Source organism: Thermobia domestica, chromosome 1, assembly GCF_964235325.1.
Source record: "Thermobia domestica chromosome 1, izTheDome1.hap1.1, whole genome shotgun sequence".
Classification (NCBI taxonomy): domain Eukaryota; kingdom Metazoa; phylum Arthropoda; class Insecta; order Zygentoma; family Lepismatidae; genus Thermobia; species Thermobia domestica.
Window position 1 is genome coordinate 395,546,379 of NC_137454.1, and position 27,834 is coordinate 395,574,212.

Genomic DNA, 27,834 nt, shown 5'->3' on the forward strand with positions numbered 1-27,834 from the left:
AAGATGTTCATAAGCAAGGAATCAAATCTCTTCTTACACCTTCGTTGTTTAAGAGTACAAAGGGCTTGTACCTACCTGCGTTGCTCTTGTCAATTTACTTACTCAAGTATGAAATACGATATACGGTACTTTAACTGTAAATCCTATTAGCTATACAACCTTTCGTCAAACAAAGTGTTAGAAACAACCAGGAAAACTAAAACTGATAAACAAATATTCAGATCATATCTTGCTCTCCTCCTTCTATCTTTCTCACTCACTCTTACCGTCCAATCCACTGCATATCAGAGATGTGAGTTTCGAGGTTATTTTTTCTCCGTGCATCGTGACCGAAGAAAGGAAATAGAAAAGTTTTTGAAACGTTAATAGGCACAATAAATTCGATTTTTATTATTGAGCTTTTGACAGTTTTTAATATGGTGAAGTAAGATCACAGATATCCTAAATGGAAGGAAAGATCTTACTTTCGCCACCGGCCACTGTAAAAACATAGAAATAATAAAAGTTTGAGGAAAATAAAATTCACCTGTTTTCCTCTCTCCATTTTCTTTCCTTCTGACGTCTGGATATCCGTGTGCGTGGTGGAGTGTTCCCCAACTCATCATATTTGGTTAATATATCGTCAATCTGTACATTGTTATCAAGGCTGTCAAAGGGGGAGACGGGAGGATTCTCGATTATTTCATCCTTATCCTCGCTAGTGCAATCGCCTTTCCTATAAAAAATAAACCAACAAAAATCTCAATCATAAAAAACTAATCCCAATTTATAGACTATTCAACGTAGCTTAAGACTAGAATTACAACATTAACAAAAGGAAATTTCTCTTTTGTATGTACTGTGAACGTCGGTACATATATCAATTACTTACTTGAATATTTTAGAAGAATATTTTCGAATATCCAGAGAAATTTCAGACAAATTGTAATTTTCAAAAGCCTCACTTAAGAACAAAATATATTGACAACTCTGTAAATGGTAATTTTTAAAAAAACTAGAGTTACTATAAAAGTTGTCAGTGAAGGTAACAGGGTTTGTTCGTCTTCCCACAGAACAACATAATTGTCAAACTTCTGGATAAAATTAGGTTTCATTTCTAATATTATTATATTATTTATGATTAGCAAAACTACACGAATTTTGCTTAATTCTACGCTAAGCAACTACACCTTAGCGTCTCAACGTAGAGAAACATAATTCATAGTACATAAAATATTGTAATGCATTGGACAAAGTCAAACAATTACAAGAGTTCTAATTAATATTCTTCACACATATGACGACGAGAATCAGGTGCTGATTCTTAATTGAAATAAAAACGGAAGGATCAAAAGGAGAAAGTGTTTAATTACACCAACTTATATTAATAAATGGAAGAAACAATCAATTTTTAATACACCAATTGCTCTATAGGTGCGAATCCAATGATAAACAAAGGGTGAAAAAAAAAAAAAAAACTGAACCGGGACTCGGATCCAGGATCTTCGGCGTATCGTGCCGATGTGTTCACCTATGACACGGTACGTCGAAGATCTGGGTTCGAGTCTCGATTCAGTCGTGCATTCTTCACTCTTTAAGTATCATTAAAACAACTTAATTTTCCAGACACATTTTACCCCAAAATATCCATATAATATAGGTCAGAGATCAGTGGTATTTGATATAACCAAATAAATCTCAGCAAAATAGGGCAAAGTTTATTTATTTTATTATTATTTTTACTGATGACCAGATGGGAGTAGTCTCTCTGAGTACAGCTATGAATATACTACTTAATCCACCATCTTAAAAGAAAACAAGGTGTACCAAATCTTCACTGGCAAAATGTTATAAGTACGGCATAAGAACGAAAACAAAAATGAGTCAATTCCTTTTTTAAAAAGCAAAAGAAAAGAAAGAAAAAAATGTTATAAACACTGACACCAGAAGCAGCAAACAAACAAATATATGTACTGTATTTACCGGCATATGAAGGCGCATCCCATTGTGTTGTGTTTAATTTTGAGGGGAAAACATTTCAATTGGATATTGTAAACTTTTCCTTAAAAATATGAAGTGATATTTTAACAAGAAACATACGCAGTTAACAATAAGTAAATCTCGAACTGCACGCGCGGTTTCAAATGTCTACAGCGCATGAGCGCCCAAACAAACGAATACACCATACTATGAAATGGCAAATAAAAAGGCTATCCAATGTACATTAATGTGTCACTGAACTGTCCGTAGCTGGAATGCAAAGAAACAAGGAAGATATTTAAGAACACAGAATAGTGAATATTTATTGAAATTGAGAGAATGAAAATATCTGCATAGGTGGATAAAATGCATTTAATTTTTGAATTTATTTTCAAAATTGCGTTTCATATGTCGGCAAATACGGTAATTGCTACATTAAACAGAATGACAGTAAGGGTAAGATTAAAACGAAAACATCACGATTTCCCAAAATTTATCAAAACTTATTAATGAAAAGAGGATAATAAATCATTATATTTGATTGCCAATTAGATGAGGCAGATGCAGAAAAGATACCACTCCCATGTATATGTCTATGCACGAGAAACTTAGGACACAACAGGAACACTGTCATAAAAAACGGTCCACCCACCTTGCTGTGAAAGCACCTATATTCTAAGGCATAGCTGGAATTAAATGAAGGAAATGTTGATTTTTATTTGGTCAACTGAGATCTTTGTTTCAACCGCTCATACGTGCAGTTGCAAGAGTAGGTCCTCTAAAAGAAAGGTTAGTGGCCAGAGTTGACGTGTGATTGATGGCAATCCGACAGAATCTTATCTGAAGCTGGTTGAATTACCCTTCGTTGCTAATTTATTGTTTATACTTGTTGCAATGTGTGGTAATTTTGTCATAATGTAACTGTTGGATTTTTATGATAAAAGGAGCCAACTACCATACTTGGGATATTTTTAGGATGCAAGCTCATGAGTAGTTATTAAGTTGTGGTAATGTTACACAATAAACACTATAATTACCTTGTTGGTATTTGAATAAAAAACAATAGACGAGATACGTGTGGAGTAGCCTTTATGAGTGACGCTCAGTTAGTAATGGATATGTTAAAGAGTGTCATCCGATTAGTACAAAGTTCTTTTTTGTTGCTACATAAAGCACCAATTTTAAATATCTGCTCAAATTTCGAAACTTATAAACAAAAGTATCTATAGCGAGTAACTTAATATTATTACATTTATTACACAGGGTTCAGCACAGTAATCTGACAGTTTTCGAATTGAAATGGTGATTACACTGATTATTTCATACACAGTGTTTTGTTTCCGAATTGAGTTATAGCTCAAGCGTTTTTGTTCCATATATATCCTAGGGCGTATTCTAGGAGGTAAAATATTTCAAAAATTTATGCCAAAATAGAATACGTTATGGGTTATTATTATACTTTCACTGAAATATCTCCCAAGATTAAAATAATTTCCATAAACCTATTGTCCCCATGCGAAGAACGAGCATTTCAACTACTTAGTTATTAAAACATACCCCATCTGCTTTTTGAAAATAGTACTGAAAATTTATTGCAATTTAAAATTATTCGACATTCAAATAAAATAACAACAGGCATAAATGAGGAATGGAACAATAATTGCTAACAGAATAACAGAAAAATATAATAATTTGAATTATCATAAGATTTTCTTTTCTTTTTAATGTAACTGTTTTTCGTTTGTATAGCCTATGTGTAATTACCCAAATGTAGTGTTGAAATATTAGAGATATATAGTAAATAATTTGAATAAAATTGTAACAATTGCATTAAATAAATTTACGAAACAATTAAGAAAAAATAATTAAGTCAACAGGAAATATATTTCGATAGTCGAATCAAAGGAAGGGATAGAAAACCACCTATCAACGGCGTCATATCTAGTGTTACTGTCTGCTTTTCTACGCCATCCAATGATATTACATCTTATTTGTATAGTATATTGTCCAGTTGTATAAATGTTCAGTGTTGTCCTTTGTGTTAGAGAAGAAACGCCTCATCTAGTTCTTTTCCATGTGGTAAGGTGCCAAGAACTGACGATACGTTGCCACGTTGGATAGCAATAGATATGCGTTGAATTAGGAAAGATGTTGAACGAATATCTCCAGTAACGATAGAAATGCGTCTGCCTACTTCTCTAATAAAATCAAGGCTTGCAGATTCCCAAGCACCACTAGTCTCGATGGCAATTGGAGCAAAAATAAATTTATCAATGGGCAAATGTATCTGAACACGTAAAGTCCCATACTAGTGATTTGCCTTTTAACCAAGGAACTAATGTCATGCCATCAGGTCGTTTACCATCTGAACGACAATATCCTAAAGGTTTACGTATGGAAGGAATTCCAGCTGTGGTAACGGCTCGTAAAATGATATCATTTACAGAGGAGTGTCTAGCGTGTCTACCCATGCTCTTCATGCATGAAAGGTCATGCAGGCCACGTTGGTTAACTTGATCCCCGCAAGCTGGACAGCGATGTGGCTTACAAATATCTGCACCTAATCTTAAGGCGACAGAGATTCGAAATGCCTCATTAGTCATATGAAGACCTAATGGTGGGGAGGGTATTGCATTCAACCACCCCAGCATGTAGGGATGAGGCAGCACGAATCCTGGCTTTATCCTCTGGAGAAATAACTGACTGTAAGAGAAGTTCATGAAAATGCGCTGCAATTGGTGTGTACCAAGATGCCTGAGAACCTCTTTTGTTAATTTCTGGAAGATCTGTATCTGTTAAATTTTTCCGTTTGGTAGAGCCTTCTTGAATTGTGCCATCTGGGTCTAGGTGGTAACCTTGCGGAAGATGAGCCTCGACTAAACGAAGAGATCCGTAGTAGGACGCTAAAAAGGAAGGAATCGCCATATCCACGAATCGCCGAATACCAAGGCACTATAATCTCACAGATAAGGATGCTTGAATCCAAGATTCGTCGCTTAAGGAGCAGTTTAAAATTGACTCCAGACCCATTTTAAGGATATGATCATATTTCTCGAGTAGTGGAGTCTCATTCCAAGATGGAAAGCATTGTAAGAAGTAGTTTAAACGAGGGATCGACAAAGAGGCACGTAGAAGAAAAAGCTGTATGGACAGAAATCGAGGCGAGTCGAGAAAAAAATATTCTAACTTCGATATTTTGCTTAACAGGACATTGGTAAAAGCTTTATATTTTTAAAAATTATATTTTTTCAGATGTTTGAGAGCCATATTCATGACAGAAGTAACCGACTGGTTTTATTATTATTATTATTTTTATTTATTTAAAGTTTCCACGGAGAGTCAACGTTTTCAGTTGCGTTGGTCAGCAATATATAGCGTATTCATCTTGGAGATGATTTTTAAAGACAATAAGCCACTCACCCACTTAGCGTGCACTTTGCCGGAACTTCAAGCCTGTTATGCGTTAGGAACATTCGGGACATAGTTTCATCCATAAAGGAGAGACCTGCAGAAATCAGCGGACTGTTTGACAATGGAGAAGAATGTAATAACAATAGGGGAAATCATTTGAAAAATGTAATTTTCAGAAAGCAGGAGCGATATGTTTCATACTTAACTGTTGTAAGCGAAACGCTTTGAGTTACAGTTCAATTCGAAAATAAAATATAATTTGTGAAGTAATCAGGCTAGTTATGATTTCAATTTGAAAATCATTAGGTTTTTCTGTCGGATTCTGTACATGATTATTGAAATAAATAAATAAATAAATAAATAACAAAAATTTTGAAGAGCTAATTCGTAGTCCTGAAGCACCTTCACGGAATGAGTTACTGTTTGAAAGACTAGGTTCCTACGTTTCGAATGGTTGCCAGCAGGGGGCTCTCGATGAGTCTTTCTGTCTTAACGCTCAATTGCTTGCTCGGAACATTACATTTAATGTTTTGAAATGTCATCAAATCTGTATTCTTTCAAGGCAGCTTTTAAATTTGGAATTACGTAAAGTACAGAGTCAAGGGAAGAAAGCAGTTGAACAAGCTCCCGAATGGACAACTGACATCAGGATTCGAGAGCAGTTAACCCTGTCCTCTCTCTTATTTACCGCCAACAGCACAAGGTACACGAGTGTTATTTCATTCACCACCCAGTAAAAGCTTAGTCAACTGGTCTGCAACTCAGTCTATCGAGTCTGCGAACACAGTGAAACACTTGAGTGCTACTGTAAGACTTACTACTATCTATAGTGCTATGCCATGGGCAGTTCGAAAATTATTATATTTCGTAACTCTAGCAATTTATTTTCTTTTATTCATTTACTGAAGTTTAACTTTCGTTCGATCCACATCTCAAGTAACTAACCGGGAATCAAACCACGTTCTTCTGCACTGAAAGTAATGGCTGTACACTTTTACACTTAAAAACACATTTAAACGTGTTTTTCCACAGGTTATGTGTCGTTCAAGAACTGTGCATGGTCATAAACATAAGAACCTCTACGCTTATCAGGAATAATGAATATACAAATTATATATATTTTGTCAAGAAGTTTACAGCAAATTATCCAATTGAATTAAAGTTTTTCGTACATTTAGGGTATGTTTAGTGACTTCTGCTGCTAATTGTACTTTGACAATACTGCTTTTTCCTTAGTAAGTCACAGTTTATTCCTACTCTTTCCTTCTATAGTAGGGAAATATCAAGTTAATTGACTTTATTAACAGCTGAAGTCATATTTAGAAAAAACTTATCTCCTTTGAATATGTCTTACTTTTTGAAATCTCCGTACAGTATCCAGAAGTCCTCTTGTCTTTCTCGGCGGCTTCGAAAGCCCTATTGTTAACTTACATCACACCTTATGATGATGGACGTCACCTTGTACAATGCCCGTTTGTACTTGTTGAAACCACACATTTCAAAAAGTAAGGCGCATTGAAAGGGAAGTTTTTCTAAATATTAAATACTTATCAATTTCCTTCTTTGCGTAAATGTCTAAAGTCATACAGCTCATAGAAAAACAAGTCTTACGACATAATAGGCAAAACTTCTAACTATATATATCATTTTATTCTTCGTTAGGATTTTGGCATATTTATAAACAAACATAAAGTATTAGAACATGCAAACTACTTAGATATGCGGAAAACCACGAAAATAAATTTGAAAAAAAGTATATAAATATGTATATACAAATAATTAGCAGTTAACAACATTGCGAAAAAGCAGAAAATAAAGAAAGAAAGAGAACGGTATACTTCAATGTATTATTAGCTCTTTTTAAAAAAAAAAAAAAAAAAATCTTAAGAAACTGCTATTTTTCAACATCCCAAACATACATACATACATATATATCCTATATAGTGAGAAAGTAAAAACTTGAAATGTAAAATATCAATTAACAAAGTACAATTATAATATGAAAGATACAAATCAACCACGAAAAATATATTTTTTTGTTTTACTATTATTGTTGTATTACATTTCATTTCCTTGTTTCTTTTTCCGCTGTACTCTAACCAATTACACTGTTAGTTTTATCTCATTACACTAAACGTTCACCACTTTCAATCTGGCAACACTATCAAGTGCTCGGGGCTGCGGTGGCTCAGTGGTAGAGTGTTCACCTCTGATGTATGAGGTAACTGGTTTGATCCCAGCTAGCGCCAAGTGAACATTGTGGTGGACAAACACCGTGTGCGTAGATTTTCTCGAGCTTTTGCAGTTTCCTCCCACTTTCTTCATTCCACCACTGCATTCATTTTTCATCATCACCGTTCCCTTTAGCCTATCCGGCATAATCGTGGGACGTAAGCTCAAAGATTTCATTTCATTTTTACTATCAAGTGTTTCTGGATTCTAAAATGGCGCCACTCCTCTTTAATATTTCTTCACTTTTCCCACTACTTCTCTTCCCTTCTTCCTATCTGATGAAGCACTTACAGTCTACCTTTCCTATTGGTCCTGTGAAAGTAATTTTACTACTTACTAGTAACTTTACATAATAGAAATAATAATAATAATAATAATAATAATAATAATAATAATAATAATAATAATAATAATAATAATAATAACTTACTACGACGTTTCTTCCCCTACTCTCACAATCACCCTTAAGAATGATCAAAGTTCACGTCTGTTCTCAACACCGATAGTTAAGAGATGTACTTCCTATTGCTAAAAGCCGAAGCCGAACCACTACTTGGGCTTTATCAAAGAGAAACACTTCACCGGGAATCGAACCCATGACCATCCGCATTAGCTACTGGATCATGGTGGAATACAAAATGATGAAGAATAAAAAAAGCTTCACCTGAATTCTGAATAACAGTGATAATGATTTCCGAAGAAATATGTATCCGAAGAATTCCAGCACCTTTATACAAGCTACGCAATATGCTTTCGCTTGCTTCCTCTGTAAATATTCGCCTTATTTGATGTAAGAGAAGCGTGTCGGAATAAACAGTGAAAATGAATTTCTGTTGCGACAGTAAGGAAATAAAGTCTTACTGGCACTATTTTTCGTCAATATAACGCGTCTCTTGTCACGTTAAAATGAAATCTTTCAGTTTTACGTCCCACGGCCATGTCGGCTAGGCTAAAGGAAACGGTGATGATGAGAAATGAATGAAATAGTGGAGTGACGAAAGTGGGAGGAAACGGGAGAAACATGGTGTTTGTCCACCACAAAGTCTACTGGCGCGAGTTGGGATCGAACTAAGGACCCCACGCACCAGAGGTGAACGCTCTACCACTGAGCCACCGCGGCTCCGTCACTTCTCAAATGTACTGTGTTCTGACTCAATACTACAGTACACGCAAACAGCGAACTCTAAGAATATTAAATTCTGTTGTATGCCGTCAGGAAGTAACCAGTAATTGCTACAGATCCAATCTGTGTATATGATCTGTTCGATGCTGTATTGCATCATGAGGAACGAATATTGTCATTACAATGACTCTGACAAATGAGTATCTCCATTTATGAGTTAATAACTGGCAAAAAAAAAAAAAAGTTTAATTGTGCGTATGTACGGAAAAATCTTCCTTCACAACAATCACCAGTTTTACTTTTAGTTTGTATTGTCCTACAAAATCTTTTATCATAACAATTTCGTGTTTTATTCTTAATTTGCACTATCTTCCTTCTTTCCTATCATTTTTATATATTATTATTAGTGAATTATTTATTAGTGGTAGTAGTATATTTTTATACAACGTAATTCCTTTTCTTCTTTCACATGAAAATACCTATTGTGTGGACTAAGATTATACTTCATTTTAACTACACTGTATATTTCAATTATTTGTCTTTTATATTACCAATGTATTTATCATTGGTAATTGTAAGGAAAATTCCTTTTTTTCTACACGAAATACAATCTTAATTGATTTTTAGGATATGTAACGAGTTAATGGAATGTTTATTATTTTATGTAAGAAAATCCGATTCAAGACGCGAGTAACTTCCAGGAATTAATTGGTATCTTAAGACAAGATACCAGTGTAGTTTCTTTCCTCGAGGGCTCTTTCTTTCTTTTTTTTTTCTTTCTTTCATTCTGCCATGCAGTGTTATTGTTGTTAACTGATATGGAAACAAACAAACAAAAAAGTTGAGAATGCTCCAAGAGCATTGCCAGAATGAACTTTAAAAGAACTAACTTTCCTTATTAACTTCTGCAGGCTTTATATCAATTATTCTGTGTAATTTATTATTATACTCATTAAACAATTTTTGTAATATATCTATTTGTAATATATCTATCCGGTTACAATTTCCTGGAGTACTAAATTTTTTCCACATATTTTGTTTAAAGTGTTCTATTAAAGCGTTCTACGACATGTTGTTTTACGAAGAGACATGCTCAAAATTGAAAAATTCGCAAAATATCATTTCTCTATGACTCACGGTTCTCGAGACATGGTTCCTTAAATCTCCCGAAATTCGAACTTTTTTGGCCAATATCTGAGGAACGGTGGAAAGTTGGCCAGTGACCACCGGTTACTACAGTGTTTGGTACAAAAATGTTCACTACCCTCTTAGGTATGGATCAACAGCAAAATGATTTCTCTACAACTTACGGTTCCCGAGATATGGCTCCTTAAATCTTCCGAAATCCGAACTTTTTTGGCCAATATCTCGGAAATGGTAAGAGTGACGCGAAAAATTCCATCACTTCTTTGAGATAGTTTTTGATGCTCCATCAAATGCAGGGCTTAAAATTGAAATCCGGAAATAAAAGCAAACAAACAGACACACACACACACACAGAGAGAGAGAGAGAGAGAGAGAGAGAGAGAGAGAGAGAGAGAGAAAATTCAGTAACGAACTTTTTTTTAAACTTCGTTAAAAAAAAAACACCTCATTGAATACGTATTTTCTAGATTCTCAGTCTACCGTTCTCCTTCACATCGTTAATTTCTTTTTTATGAATAAAGAAAGAAGCAAAGCAACTAATACAAAACATCATACGATGCACAATAGCGTTTATAACTATGAGTACGTGAATAGGTAACTTTCTTCCCCACAGGACGAACCATTGACTGAGTGTTGTCATAACACATGATTATACTCTACCTCCTTCTAGCCCCGCTGCACGGCCTCGATTACCCCCGTGGAGGAGAAACTGAAGAAGAAATACAGAAGGTTATTCAGGCTGTAGCAGCCCAATTAACAGAAAAAAAAAAGAAAAAGAAGTAACGTTAATATAAAAAGCAAACACAAGCAGAATCTCTTCGCTGGAAAAGAAAAGAAATAACACCTAAGATAAAGAACGCGAAAAACTGTATGTTTTAAATTTTACCATTTACCAATTAGGTAATAAGGAGAATTCTAAACATACAAGCTGAGTTCTCTACCAACAGATTACACTAACACTGCCTACTCAAAAAAATGCAAACATGCTTTTGCGTCATAAATTATACATTAGCAATAAATCAGAGTACAAGGCATTTGCTAGGACCCGAACTAGCTATGAGTGAATGGTCTAGAGCAGGGTTTCTCAACCTGGGAGTCGCGAAGATCAGAGGAAGATGAATGAACTGACTAACTTTGCTTTTTAATTCATTCGCTTTTAGGGAAGTTACCTTATCCACTAAATACAACACATGAATTCTACTTATAATAGTAATGAATGCTGTGAGATCTCCGCAATGGGTATATTAAAAATTCCACACAAGCTTATTACAAACCAGAAATTATAAGGGGGTCGCTGGCAAGACGATGTGATATGGGATGCGTGATAGGAATTGGGTTGAGAACCACTGATCTAGAGGAATTGGTTGAGTTTATGATTTTTTCTAAATACTTTAATGCAAATCAAATCAAGTTGTCTTCAATCGATCTTCAAAATGAATTAAATGTAAATCCTCTTCACAAAACTAGTACTGTTCATAAATATTTACTTACAAATTAAGAGTCCCTTATTAGACGCATAAAAGCCAATAGCATTATTTGTTGGTCTCTCAGAATTTTAATATAAGCTTTTCAATTACTTTTTACATGTCTGAAAGCTACGGTAAAACTCTATTAAAAGCAGATATTATTACAAATCCTTCAACCTGACTACACGTTCACAAGTACTTAAGAACCTCCTGAACTAGCTCACGAATATGAAAATATCTTAAAAGGAATGAAATCACATTATAAGAAGCTTTCCATCTAAATAAACTGAATCCTTTTGGAACCAAGTCATACAATAAAACAATAAGGTTATCGTTCGCACAGCAGAACTAAAGGATTTACTTTTTACACAACTACAGTGAAACAAAAGGGGAAAATATATTAATAGTGGCGTATTTAGGATTGTTTCGGGGGGGGGGATATGCACAACACGGAGAATCAGAGGAGGCAATTGCCCAACTGAGTTTGAGAATTAAATATATTTTAAGAGATTGTGTACTAATATACTAGGAAAAAACGTGAAACTCGTATGTCGGTGCAGGATCTTACACCACCCCCCACCTCCCAAAGAAAACTTGAAATGATGCTCCTACAAATACACGTTGAATATTTGTAATCTCATTTCAACTTAACTGATTTCATTTCAGAAAAAATGGAAATATTGTTTTAGCTGTCTACGTTTTCACCTGAAAGAAAATGTTGAGACAAGTTGAAGCTGAAATATAGTGATTGCAGTTTTAATGGCAAGAATTGCAGACTGGTGAATCTTCTGGTATGACACATACAAAAATTTAGCAATGAATCTAACCTTTTAGTCTATTCAGACTCTTGGCCTACCTAATTTCCCAGGCTACTTATTTCTTCCTCTTGATTTTCTTTACTTCAAACATTTACCTTTCTTTATAACTAAACGATGTAAATATTCCTTTGCTAAAGTCCCGTTATGTTGATATCCGTGCAAGCTGGTATGGAACACCAGTTTCGCTTATCAGCTCCTTATATTTTTGGTGTTACTGACGACGGCCGACTTGAATCACAACTACCAACGGTCGAAAGTATGATAGGAGAAACGAAAGAAAGTAACAACTAAGAAAAAGAAACAGAAGAGTAGAATGGACGAAAGAAAGAAAAACGCCAGTTCTTACATGAAAGAAATTTGACAAATACAGTATTGTTTCTGAACAAAAAGCATAATAAAATGGAAAGTCAATGAAATTCTTAGAAATGGTAAGAAGGATTATTATTGTACGTGCAAAGCGAAAAACTATCAAATTTATTTGCGGGTTGTGCCCGATAGCTCCCCTAAATACGCCACTGTTAATGCATATGACACAATATTAGCATTAATAAGTTAAACTACTTTTAAATGCTAGATCCTAATCTGGCCCTTCTGAAGCCTGCAAGATATCGATTCTAGACTTGATACTGGCCTACATATCTTATACAATGTAATATTCACTTGCGTGTTGATGAGCAAAAACTACTCTAAATCAGAACGCTATATAGGATGTGTCATATGCAAAATCATTAAATGTATCAAAAAATAAAAGAAGAACCTCGATTAGAAGTCAAACTAACGTAGCATTGTATTTCATTTCCAACTCACTAATAAGTCACAGTACCTTTCTATTGTTAATGAACGTTAGTACTTCAACAGAAAAAAGTATTGTTGGAAGTAATAATTGGCAGAAAGAGATCAAATAAATGTTCACAAGCTTCTATGGAAGAATCGCGAAGTGAGCCTGTGCAAGCAGACATCAGAGAGATTAGTCAAGATAATGTGGAACACTTGTGTTAGAGTTGAGAACAGTGTATTTAGCTTTCTCCTAAGTGCATTTTAGATTATGTTAGAGTGAGGTGCGGTTGTGTGTCAATATTAAAGATTTGTGCATAATTTAGAGAAATATAATTTCAAATTACTCATCTAGTAATGTTAACCAGTTAAAACTGACTGAGGAACATTGCTAGGTGAATACTTTGAAATACTACAGTGTGTTCTATATGCTCGACTAGTACCAGTACTTACAGAAACATAAAGTAATCCAAAAATTTCTTGTCGTTCGTGATCGTCAGAAAAAGACAGACATACAGAGCATGGTACCAAGTGTTAGGTCTCGAAGTAATTTCCATCAGCATCCAACACCTTTAGCCAACGTTTCTGCAACTGCGCAAAGCTCTGGCGATGAAATTCGAGGGATCTTGGACATGGAGAACTCCGTGAGTGCCTTAATGTCGGAGGATTTCCTTAGAGATGTCTATCCAGGGAATGGAACAGGTGGTAATCTAATGGCACTAGGTTCGGCGAGTATGGTGGATGGTACGGTGACTCCCAGTCACGTCGATGAAGTAACAGCTGGTAATCCACCACTTGGCGAGTAGTCCACCAAACACAGATTATATGGGTGCATAAGTGGTCTGGAGGTGAGGCACAGAGTCACATGATGATGACAAATGGCTGGTTTGGAGTGTCGTACTAGATCTACTTTACGTCACTCGTAAGCACTCGACCAAATATGGGTATGTTCTGGTGCTGAGACAGTAACGACAAACAGGATGTGACTCGTTGTTCCTTGTTGGGTGCCGACAAATATACCCATTTGTTCAAATTGTACTGTTTCTCTATGTGATGCATGTGCAGTGTGACTGGTTTCTCGGAAACCTGGGAACGTTCGGCTAGTTCACGTTTGACTGCTCTCTTCATTTACGGCTGCCTTCAGGGCCTCGTCATTGGATACCTATGGTCACTCACTGCAGGGTTCAACACAAAGGTTAAGATCTTTCGACCTGAACTTCTGAAACCACTCTCTGGCAGTCTGTTTGTTCATGCATCTTCCACTGACGTATTCGTCGACTTGATCCGGCTGCTGACAGGTTTACCTTAAGTCACACAGCAAACAAGTGCGAACGAGTTGCTGTGACACCTCCTTTCTCTTCAACAGTGGACGAACTGTGATTGCTGTGTGTGCGCGCAATGCGCCTGTATTGAACCAGAACAATAGTCATACTAACCCCCATTGCTTTTCCGGTAAGTCACTTCATTTCCTCTCTGTGAGGGCTTTATCGAATGAGACGTCATAAACGCCAAGAACTGTTTTGGTTACCTTGTAAACGCAAAGTTAATAATAAAGGGTTAAAGAGATGTACCCTGTTTGTTTACTTGATTAACACGTTTCCTTTCACTCTGACTAAAACAAAACTCAGTGATATTAGAGAGTCGATTTATAACTTAAAGAAATAAACTGATGCATGAATACAAATATTCACTTGGTATATGTAGGTCAATAGTAACTGCCGGAATTTTCAGTGGGAACACGCATCTTCCTCACTGACTCTTTTTTTAAAACATCAACGACAAATTTATCACATTACACGGCATCCACCGTTAACCTGCTCCATCTCTCAGTCGGTCGAGCATTATGGAGTATTCTCTCCAACGCACGATGTCAATCTGGTTGGCAGGAGGCAGCAACATATAAATTGTGTACAATACATCGACGGGAGGCATGGAAATCAGCGTCAAGAACTGCTTCTGGGCCGACGAGTCGCCACTGAGATGTCCTCTAATGTTGGAATATTCTCAGGTTCGTGTAATATTAACGTGGCACGTAAAGAAGGTTCGCAATCATAACACACGGCATAGTTAGGATTTAGTTCCGTGACGTACTCGCAGTTATTTATATTGATTTTTGACGCTTAAAGAAATTTAGGTAGTCGAGGAATTTGAGTTATACCATACCATTTCCTTAAACGCTAACCATATATCTATACTGTGAATCTAAATTATACGAATTTCATGAAGTTATAACGAAAAAAGTTATCTAAAATACATAGTTTTATAAGGTAACACATAAAAGCAATATCTACACGAGGATAGTACCACGGGCGTCTCAGGTGGGGGAACAGCGAGACGCATCCCTCCATCAAAATTTTGAGTGCAGAGAAAATGGATGAGGCTGATCCATAATATGAAAGAAGTAAAGAAATAGGAAGAACAAATTAAAGTTATTGTTGTTAAGTGAAACATTTTCTGAATACCGTGATATGATGGGAGTAAAACAAAAGAGGTAAAAAAAAAGACCGCAATTTGTGGATTGTATTAAAGCGAGGAAGCTATCTAACGACCATTGTCTATGGAAACTTTTAAATTCGTAGGAAGTAATCTACAAGTATGGCAGAAAATTATGATGAATGCCAATCGAGCTAGATACTAGGAAGAGAGGAAAAAAAAAAGGATGTAGGCACAGGATTAAGCTAGTTATGGGAGCTAGCACAAATAAGAAGCGTGGATTATAAAAGAAAATTTGGGGAAGAAAAGTATAGAAACAAAGTTGATTAGAAAGTTGAACTGTGAATTAAGAGAAATCGACAGAGATGTAAAAAGAACATGAAAAATTTAAAAGGAAGAAACGAGAAATTTGATTAATGTAAATGGAGGCAAATGCAATGAAAACTGAACGTAGCAAGGAAGACCTGGTACGACCTAGAAGACCTATGCATTTTGGGTATCATAATAGAACACTAAGTAAACGAGATGCTGAAAAAAATTGCTATACTAAGGGGCAAGTTCAAGAGCATACAGGGAAATGAAGAATGAACAGGTACATGCCATACTTATTGCGTGTCATTAGAGTATAGAAGACGATAAAAAAAGAAGTATTCGAATTTGTGATCATATGACGAGAGAGTAGTCATGAGACCTCCTACGGAGCGTTTATTAACTAAAATAAAAATAAAACATATGAGAAGTATAGAACTACACTGGGGCTAACGTAGTTAAGAATATACAAAAGAATTCACCGTTTTGACTCAAAGTTCTCAACATGTCACATCCTGAACATGTTGCAAAACATACAGCACTGATCTTAATAGAACGTATAATTACCCCAGGCAGTCACGCAACTGTTCGGATGCGTAGCCAGTCACAGATTTTACGCTATGTCTGTCTACGAGGTAATAGCTATCAGAGTCGACTAATGGTCAATATATGTTATGACACTCCGTACGTGGTCGACAAGGTCTGGGTCTGGAGACTCAGCAGATGTGGACGGCATATACCGGGTAAATTACGCTGGATTCACTTCGCATTTATCCAAACGTGTGATATGCAGCTGGAAAATGGGGTCCCAGAAAGTGTCCACATAAGGTCGGAGGACAGAATTGACGACATTACGAATACACGAAGTATACTAATCACAGTTCCCTGAATGAAAACCAGAGGTGAGAGAGAGATGTGTTCTATTCTCCCCTCTCTTATCAAAGCAGGAAGTCAAGTGTGAATCCTACAGAGTGTAACAAATGAGAATACGCTGTATATTAACTGTTACCTGTAAGTTAACGTAATATTTTGTAGCATTTTCCATATTTATTAACTCTGTATTCTTATTATATATTATTGCTGTACCTACTTATTCATCTTCCGTAATGATTACTTTTTCTCAATTAATTATCGTTACCATTTAAAAATTGATTCAACTTAGATAATATTAATTAACCAGTTCCTTATTGTTTTTTTCAAATAATCATAACCATTTATGTGGTATCGTTATCAATATTTTATCCCACCGATACTGAATGTGGACTGATCATCATCATCTGTGTATAAAATAAACTGTTGAAGAAATAAAACCTAACAAATTAATATAAATTACTTAAGGATGTAGATATACGCTTCGAAGGTTTTCATTTTGTAACGGCTGATAGTATTAAAATTCATAAAATGCTCTTCTGTAGTTTGCTTTTAGTTGGCGAAATTATTTTTCCAACTACTTGAATATCGATAGAAGATGCTGAAAACATCATTGATTTCTGCAACTTACCCAAAGAAAATAGTAAAACTGTGAATTCTATAACTGTTTCTTTTAGTTCAATCTATGTAAATTTTGCTCAGGAAAAATCTGTTGGTATAGGAAGAGAAAAACTCCTAAGCGGTTTTTCTTAATGTGACATTATGCAATTCTTTATCCTTGGGCGAAAAACCAGACAATGAAATAAGTAAGATTTCCTGATGGTGTCTCCCACCAGTTCGCATCAAATTGTTAATTTCTTTAACTAAAAAACCTTACTGCCTCCATTTTCGATTCTTGGTAGCTTCACGATTAATATATACGCAAAAGTCTTTTAATAATATCTCTCAATCCGTTGCAAAAATCCAAAAATATACATTCTACACAAAATTGGTAGTGCAGAATTTCTAAAGTTATTATTTTTATTTTCAATAAACTTCTTTTTTGACGTCATCATATTTTCAAAGAACATTCAGGTGCATATTATACACTAATAACCTGTTCTCATGAAAATTCAGAGAATATAAATTTATAACAGCACAATAATGGACAATGTATAGATAAACTTGGAAATAAATGAAACAAAATAACTCACAAACAAATAAAAATAGAAACTGAGAACAAAACGATAAATCTCAATGAACTTAACTTATAGTCTGTAATGTTTTATTCAAGGTGGAGCATTACGTCGTTGAAATACAGAAGTATCAAAACAAATACTTTTCTGCTGCTAATAAAAAAAAACATGTACAAATACTCGATATTATCAGCAACAAAAGCTGCACTCTTTTAGTTATTTTCTCTCCTTAATCATAATAACAACATTCACAGTACTACTATTATGAAACTTTTCTTGGTACTCTAATCTTTCTCTTGTAAAATAAATAATAAAAAAAAAAAAGCATTCGACATTTTTTACTGCTTATTGAATCTTGACAGAGGAAACTTGGATAAGAGATAAGACACAATAATTAACGGTCATCTGGAACATCAACTATGAAGTCAACGGATTGAAGGATACAACACAGATTTACTTTCACACAACTTTATTTCCGGAAGTGTTTATAATTTCGGTGCAATAACTTAGCATAACTAAATCTGCAACCCAAAGAAAATGGACGATTTACGTAACTTCACGCGTCTTTTATTTATTTAAAAATCTTTACTAGCTGAACCTGCGCTCTTTACACAGCGCATCATTCGCATGTGAGCATAAATCTCCTTCTCATTCCTCACAACATCTGCACATGTCCCTTTACGGACACAAGTGAAAGACGTCTTGATAATAATAATAAAAATCCGGCAAGGGGTATTATAAAGGGGAGACTTTTTCGATTATTTTTCACAATGTCTCGCACTGTTCGCAAGATTTGAGCCCCCTTCCGGTTGGAGTTTCTAATTCATATACGGACAGTGTTGTCTTTCTATTTGCATGCAGTATGTAATAAGCAAGTATAATTAATTATAATGTCAGTGATATAATGTGTTCATTGGGCAAAACACTCCAAAAATAAAGATTCATCTTAGACTCGAGAAATGGTTATCCTTCCTTTTTCATTATTATTTGACCATGAAACAAACGCCTGAGACATATACAACCCCAATATACAACAATGTGGTGTTGGAATGTATAACGCATAGGATATGATGCTTTAGTTTTTTTTGTTTTGTTTTTTAATTTCAACGCTTCCAGTGAACCAAAAAATATGTAATAAAGAAATAATCGCCATGTTTTTTTAACATTCAATTAGAACTGGACAATCTACGCAAAATTTCCAATCGATCAGTGAAAACGTCATCTTTCTAGAGTCTGTAGTTTCCGAGATCTCATTGTCGAAAGGATTGACCACAAACATATAAACACAGTTTAAAAGAACTCGGAAGATGGAAGCACAATTCACATACATTGATTTTAGAGAAGGCTTATTAAAATACAAAGGCTTTGAACAATAATTTTATATTATAAACTTTATGAAAAAATATAGTTAACTAATTTAGACTATTTAAAATACAAATACTTAAAATGTTTGTCTCTGTTCAACGTGAAATGACACATAACCGTAAATGTAAGATTTGAAAGCTAAAGTTATAGATTGGAGCTCAGGCGCTTTTAATTGCTGTTGTAGCATTTTAATAGATAGATATAATATATATTTCATTCACTGTGATTCATAATGGCGTGAATAAAAATTCATTAGTTTCCTAATTACCTGTAAACGTATTTTTTAATTGTGTGAAGTATTTAAGAATTTTGAAAAGAAAACATTTCCACTGAAATGTTTAAGAGGTTGCAGAGAAGCTGTCTACCTAGGAAAATATGTGAGAAAGTGAACAAAAACCAATCAACATGTCAATAAATACTTGATTTAGTCTTCCAAAGGCTATTTCCTCTGACGATGCTAAGAGAAACAAGTAAGTGAAATACAGTTCACTCCACTAATACGGCATATATCAGACGAGGTTGTACCGAATTACCCAAACCACCCGAATACTGGAAGGTAGCAAACTCTCACTAATCTGGCAGGTATCCGCCCATCTAGTGACATCATGGTCCCTTCACGGTCGTGGAATAAACCACAAAACGCCAGATTACTACTGGGTGGAAGCAGCACAAGCTGGATTATAGAGTGCACTGTACAAGTATAAGGATTTATAAATATAAAAAGATACAAAAGGTACATGAAAAACTGTTTTCTTTATGACATATACCGTAGTTTACGTAAACTACATGAAAACCTCAACGTGAAAAAAAAATACGCCTGCAATAACCTTCAAGCAATTTAACCTACAGGTCAAAAAAAAAAAAAAAAAAAGAAAGAAAAAGAAAAAAAGTTCCATATCATATAAATCTTTTATTTCACAGAATCATAGGCGGCAGTGCAAAGAAATTATTGCATAAGATTTGCAATTAGTGCTTTGCGTAAAACAACTATTGCCAAAACATTGTATCGTGAGAAAAATGGAAGAATGTATTAGTTTGTGGATACTTATAGAAGTAGAGTGCTGCCAATTCAATTTCCATGAATATAGAAAACTACTTCAAGAGGAGGTTTCAAGTAGACATTAATACTCTGATATAAGCGCAAAACAAAAATAATAAATTTAGAATTGAGTAATAATTATAGTGTTAAGTGTACTTTTCACTCGAACACAGTTTAATGGAGAACGTATAGGATTGTGAAGCCCTCACACAATAGGTTTTCAAAATACGTTACTTCGTAAATAAATTAAAAAGTTTGAAACTATAACGACGAGATCTTACTGCAAAATATAATTTAACCTTCTACGGTCCTTGAACATGGATACTGCTTAAAGTATCAGAAATTATTCCAGCTACTAGGAATACAAAATGGTTACAATTTTTAGCTTACATTTTATACGTTCTATTAGTCAATATAGCGATACATATGTGATTTAAAAAAAAAAAAAAAAAAAACGAAAGCAGTTTCACTTCTGTCAGTGCATCTGTTGTCTTATTTTTGTGACATTCTAGTACTAAAAAAAAAAAAAAAAATCTCTGAAACTCCTAGAACCGCACATTAGGGCATTTTAATAGATTGGTTATGAAGATATTACGCCAGAAAGTTCATATTTGTCAGATTCAGCTCTATGTATTGATAAGAATACAGTGCTTTTCAAAAAAAGTTAGGTCGCCAGATTATGTCTGTTATCTCCTGGTTGAAGATTTCCACCGTGGAATCGAACGGTTTTTTTTTCCCTTTTTCGTTTTTCGAACGTTTTTAAACTTTTTCGACCGAGTGTCACCATCAGGGAATCGAACCCAGAACTGCTCGCACCAAAGAATTATTGGAAGAGGACCGAACAAAATAAAAGTAGAAAGGGTTAGGATATAGCCGTGTTACAACCTTTTGTTTTGCGCTATTTTGAATTTGTCCGTTTTTTTTTCTTCTTCATCATATATATGAATTTCTTCCTTTCTACGACTAGAGTTCAGTTTATGCCGAACAAGTGATTTTGTCACTGAAAGTGACATTGGAGGAACAGACCCTGTCACCGGAACAGGTACGGAATCGGTGTTTTCGTTTCTCCTGATGAGAATGTTGTTTTGGTGTTTTTAGCGGTTGATGGCACTGATGTCTCCTGTGCTGTGGTTGGTTTGTTGTGTTGAAGTCGCTGATTGGTTGTTATGTATTCTTGACTGATGCTCGAATTTCGAATGTTATACGTTAAACATGTCTCGCTTTGATGTCGTTTCGTTGTTCTCATATTAATTATTATTACTTTTTTTTTTTTTTTTTTTTTTGTTTTTTTTTTTGTTGTTGTTTTGTTCTAATAGGTTTGTGGTACTCAAGTCAATTCCAATAGTTTCGCGATATATTGTCGACTGATTAATATTGAGAATCGTAGTAAGAGTTTAGGTGGACGAGAGTTTGTTCGGCAGACGCAAAATTAATGTCGGTCGAATGCGCCGTAGTCAAAAGTGGATAGTTGGTGGTACGCAGTCTATCGAGAATAAGTGGTTGAATTTAAATTTAACTTATGATGTGATAAGTTGATACTTCATTTCGCTTATTTAAGAAAGAGAAGGTTTGCTGCTGGTTGTTCCATTGTCTTGGTGAGATGTAATTTATTTTTCTTCGTCATGCTGCACTGATTTATAATTAGTGGTGAGTGTTTGTTTTTATTTTCCCCCCTTCTTATGTTAGCTTTATAGTAGTGGTTTGATTATTTATTGTTGTTTTGGATGTTTTTATGGTACTTGAGCGGGGAGTTTGGGGGGCGGTAGCCCCCATTTAGATCTCAAAATTGATAGTCATCGTTTCACCTGAATTGATTTCTCGGAAGACTTTAGCGTTGTTCTCAAGGATATTGCCCTTGTACGTAGCAATTGAAGAGTAAATTTTTGGTAAGTGTGGTAAATCATTTGGTTAGCAATCGTAATCTATTATCATTGTCATGATATATCTTAGTTTGCCGGTGTGAAGTTAGGTTACGATTGCTTATTAGGTGGTCTGCAAAAGTTGTCCAGATTTTACTTTTCGATTGCTTCGATTCATGGGATTATTTTTGGGAACTGATCTCTGAACTGTTCCGAGGAATCGGTTCCAATGAATGTTCGGCATAAAGTGCACTCTTACCCTTTCTACTTTTAATTTTAGCGATTTTTTTCCAGAAATATAATTAAATCACCTCTTGGTTCACTCTTTAGATAATCCTTGATATTTTATTTTAGCAGGATACCAACTCACTACCTTTACCCAGCCTTCTTTGCGAAAGACTCCTTGACCAAAATATAATAATGCGCCACATTAATGATCAGTTTCAAAATTACTACCAACAATTCCACTGAGATGTCAAGGGACAGTCTAGTTGGTTCGGAGTTGAATATTACGTTTTAATATCACGGTTATATTAATCGTGAACATACAACGAGGACCAGAACCACATAGCACCTACTGAGAATCGAACCTGTGTTACACCAAACATGTAACCACAAGAGAGTTCAAAAGCTTTTCAAACTGCTGGAGCATAAATAGCTTAATAGCAACTTTCTGCGCAACGATAAATTATGAATTATTTTAAACGACCTATCATTATCCTACTCTAATACTTCATGGGCAAGTCTTTACTTTGACTCCAACTGCGACTTTAATCGGTTCTTATAGGTTCAGTCACTTCCTGGAACTGTTCGTGCCTTTGGTGTGACGTCTTAGTTCATATTTTTCCCACTAGGTGTCTGTGTAGTGATATGGTAGTTTGTTAGTGTGATGTCACATGTTCTGTGTGCATGTATGTGTGTGCTGCTGTTTGTGGCATGCGGGAAGCGCGTAATTGAATTGAGTTAGAGAAAACGTATCATGGTTGTGGTCTAAAGCTGAAGATATTTTCGACGTATTGTAAAAGTGGACGTTTATTGGTTTCTTGTTTGTAATAATAGCAAGTGTGCTCGGTTTAATAAAACGACGTGTGTGCGGAAAGGAACATTTTTTAGTAATGTTGCGTATTGCGCATGTGTTCTTGGTATCTTATTTTTTCGTGTGTGGAATCAGCAGTTATGAGTTCATTATTCATGAGTGTTCTCCTATGGCGAAATGGTTAGTGTTTTCTTTTTTTAATTCATATTATTTTTATTATTGATTGTTTTGCATTTGAGTATTAGGCAAAGTATTTGGTTTGCTGCTGCTTGTCCTATTGTCTTGTTGAGATGTAATTTTTTTTTCTTTGTTATGCACTGATTTATGATTAGAGACGAGTGTTTTTTTTTTTTCCCGTCTTATCTTAGCTTTATAGTAGTGGTGTGATTATTTATTATTATTTTGGATGTTTTTATGGTATTTGAGCGGGGGGTTTGGGGGCGGTAGCCCCCCATTTAGGTCTCAAAATTCATAGTCACCGCTTCACCTGAATTGTTGTTTAGTATCATTGTACTTATAGTATAATTCTTAACATCGTACATTACTTTTACTCTACTAGTAATTGTAATCGATTCATCTGATCCGGTTCCGGGAGCAATTTAGGAATGATTCCTAAACTGCTCCGGGAACCGGATCAGATGAATCGGTTGAAGTCACAGTTGGAGTCAAAGTAAAAATTTGCCCCACATTTTCTGCAATTTGTTATTAGGTTCATCAATCCGTGCTCTTCACAAACTTTTATAAGATTTTGCTCGTTATCAACGTATTGTTTCACAAATGTGAAAACTGTTAGTTCATTGCCCAAGTACATTCGCCATGTTGATAACATAAATGTTCGTTACTTTCCCATAATGCAACTGTTCGGTTATCTTGCGCCAAGTAGTTCCCTCCGCTCGGCGTATAGTTCCATGTTTCTAACCGCTTATATATAACAAATAAGCAGATTTTTCGAGACCCATGTATAGCACACAAACGATCAAATTATCCATATCTTTCCTGTAAATTTTAAAAATATTGCTGGAAACGGACACCCAACTTTGGAACTTAACCCGAATGAGGTGCCATATACCAAACTAAACCCAGTTCACTAACAACAACTATTAAACCATTTCCCTTATACAAATCTATCAAGATGAACAAATGAACTGCAAATTTACTATACGGATCCATAGTATAAGTAGTAATAGGAGTAGGGGTAGGAGTAGGAACGGGTTAGAAGCCCCACAGGGGTTAGTTGGGTTCTGTTCTCGACATAAAATGGGCAAATTAAAGACTTCCCCAAATTTTTCCGTACACTTTACAATTTGTGGATCCGTATAGTAAGAACTGCGCCCAAATGAAAATAAATTTTGATAGAAAAATAATCACGACAGGAGGACATAACATAAAACTGATTGAATAACCAAAGGACTGTATTTTCCAGTTTTCTCACGGAGTAATGATTGCAGAAGTAAATCAGCTGTGAGAGCGTTACTAACACTAGGCCTATACAATAACCATAATCACTACTAAGTCATCCCTACTTCGTAATATTTTCGTTTCTTCTACGTGCTTACCAATATTTCTGTAAAATAATTCTAAACATTCTAATAAACTTCTTGACGAAAATGAAGTATTTACTGATAAACAACTGTCATTAAAATCGTAACGAAGGTTACTTCTCAATGACCATTCCTACATTCAAAACATCTCTGGAAGTGCAAAATCAGAAGTAGACATATCGGCATGCAATTGGCACTACAATAACATTACAGTACGACAGTGACATTCTTACTTTACATGATTACATCTTTTACAAACCAGGAATCAGAAAATAATAATATATCAACAATATTCCGAACTTTACCCTTCTTCATCTGAACTGTCAGAACTGTAGTTGATTAATATTCCAGTCCGTTTCTTCCAGTCGTCGTCAGCCATCACTTTACATTGGAATATCAGCTGATGCAAACATTAATAAAATTTACCATCAGCGTCAACACAACACAAACACAGATTAAAACCTCGCTTCGCTAACCACTACTCCATGTAGAAATTCTAAGCTGACGACCTTTGCAGTAGTGCCAGTTCGTACAACGAAAACGTATGCTTCCGTTTGTTTGTTTTCATTCTTTTCCTATTTGAACATCTAAATCATGAGTCAACGACAGAATAAAACTAGCGATACCGATACACATAAAAGGATAAATCATAAAAAGATCTAACAAAAATAGACCAAGGTGCAGATATGCAATGACTTGGCATTAAAATGTCTATTTTAAGGCTGTAATGAGTTATAATATATGAAAGAAGGTGTCTTAAAATTTTTTTTCGTGCTATCCCACTTTTATGGGGGCATGTGTTTATTCATGAAATGTGAATTTTTTCAACAGGAAATGTAATCTTACTGCCTTAGATGATGTTTCTTAAGGGACGACTGCATTAATGGGTGCAGATTCGCGTTAGAAGGATTGAGTATAAAAAACGACCATTTAAAAACACAAACCAACTTGTGCTACATGATCACTAACAAGCACGAATGCTAAGTGAGGACAGGAGCACAGTAGACGTGCCCGAGCGGTTAGCGAAAGAGTGCATCCGTGAGGAGCAGGTGTATCGACGATTTTGCGTACGCGCGTAAACTACATATGACAACTAACTTACATAACAATGGAATTTTCTCAACTTCGTTGTTTTATTTCACGTCTCAGTTTACTTCAGTACTATGTTAATACATCAACTGATTCATTCTTCGTTGTTAATGTTATATACTTGTTGCACTTCCTATGTATTACATCACAGGACCGTATCCACGAGCGTCTAGGGGGCCGAGTCCCTCTAAATTTTTTACTGGCCGCTCTAAAATTTTTACTCAAAGCTTGCAAATTAACTATAATATGGTTGGGTCATCCCCCCTTCCTACATTTTTGGGCTTGCTAGGGATCTGTTATATCACACTTGAGTATCTTACACATTTGCAAATATTTAATCATGTTCTTTTTTGTACAACCTACCAATATGAGGAATTGAAAATTAGGATTTCAAGGAATAAACAATTCCTTAAAATCCTAATGTTTAATCCTTTCCCACATCAAGTAATTCAAACTGTTGTTTTAATTTTCTTTGACATTTGAACACGGCATCAGTTCATTCCCCCATACCTAAACACTGTTGTCGGACATTGTAATCACTGCTAGCAGGCAGGGGCGGATCCAGAGGGGGGAGATCGGGGCGATCGCCCCCCCCACAAGAGGAAACTTTCTTATTTTATATATAAATAAACCCATCCATAACAAGTTTGGAGCTCTTAAAAGTAGCAGTATTACCGCCGACCTCCCCTCCCCCAGAAGTCCGTCCTGGATCCGCCCCTGCTAGCAGGTTACTTTACTGGATAGTCGGACACGTTTTGAACACTTTCCTGATACAAAGATCACAACTTACAGCACTGCCTAGTATTGTGTCTATGTTTAACAGTATATTTTTAGGTTCTTACAAGTGCAGACTTTGTATTAGAGATTCACGCGTTTTAGGCATGTTGCATGTAAGATCTACATACATTCAGATTTCTAATTGTTCATCTCCAGAAATTATAATTCAAGTTTCTTAAATAAATTTAGAAAACTGTGCTCCCATAAACTAGGATAGCAGCTTCTTTTCACGGGCGAAGTATTTCTGCACAATTGAGCGATGCTGTATTTTGTGTTTACAAGAGTAATTTTACTAGTGTGAAACCATCAGGGGAGACGGGGGGAATCCCGGTCATTGGGTAATACCGGTCACCCTGATATCTCGAACACGACGTTACGTGAGAAAGTTTAACATGTGCTATCCTCTTGTTGTCTGTCTTACAACTCCACATGTGAAGCCCGCCAGTCTGGAGAAGAACGACAAAGAAACAGGAAGTGAAATTGTGATTTTGCAACTTTTCATCTAAAATTCATAGATTCGAAGAAGTGCTGTAAGTACCATTATTAAGATAATTATTTTCGATAACCTGTTTGCATTTAATATATATTCCTTGTACATTTTAAACATGCATTGAAGTTGCTTCGGAGTTTACGATTAGTCCTGGTGTTATTACGTTTACGACAAGGTCCGCGATGGGGGTAACAGCAGTCATGCTGACTGGCATTCCCCGCAGGATACCAGGATTTCCCACAAAAATATTGTCTGCTACTTATCGTGTGGATGAGAGAGTGCATGTAAAAATACGAACATGTGTGGCACTTACCAGAGACTGAGTGTAAGTATGTGGTTTTGTTGTACGCGTAAGAGTAGACTGGACCTTTGGTCCAGAAAAATGTACAATTTGATCTTTTGCCAGTTTCTCATGAACGAAAGCAGATAATGAAATATAAATTAACATGATCAAAAGTAAAACTGTTCTATACAACCCGCGACTGGTTTGAATCATCTTCAGTGTGTCATCTTTAGAAATCCGTAGTGTTGCCAGAATATAAAATTTCGGTTAAGACAACAGATAGAACAATGAACTCAACGACATGATACTTTCATGCGGTTAAATTCTCTGAAAGTAACAAGACCACATGACTTCACGGCATTGTTCAGCAAAGCATATTCTCATATAGCTACTGTTGCAAAAGCTGCATCTTCTTTTAAAAGCCACTGGTATTTATCCTCTGGATGCGAGGCTTTGTGGAAGATGTACTTGCATGTAACCCTAATGAGGTTGTACCTACAGCTGTAAACAACTGTCAATCTCCAGACATTTCTGCAGATAATAACCACTTCGGAGCTCCACCTGCATCTCTAAATTCTCCGGAAATTCAACCAGGAACTTCTACATCTGGATCCACAGCTCCATCTGCATCTTCAAATT

General features: G+C 35.5%; 1 protein-coding gene across 1 annotated transcript in view; it reads right to left on the bottom strand.

The window, feature by feature from the left end:
- Nucleotides 1-25,075, bottom strand: part of Mekk1 (mitogen-activated protein kinase kinase kinase 4) — a 146,393-nt gene extending 121,318 nt beyond the window's left edge. The window contains exons 1-2 of the mRNA XM_081732686.1: nucleotides 24,862-25,075; nucleotides 527-715 (exon numbers count right to left, since the gene is read on the bottom strand). Of these exons, the coding sequence (XP_081588812.1) occupies nucleotides 527-715; nucleotides 24,862-24,935 (263 nt within the window). The 5' untranslated portion in view covers nucleotides 24,936-25,075. The remainder of the gene's footprint in view (nucleotides 1-526; nucleotides 716-24,861) is intronic.
- Between the last annotated feature and the right edge of the window lie 2,759 nt (nucleotides 25,076-27,834).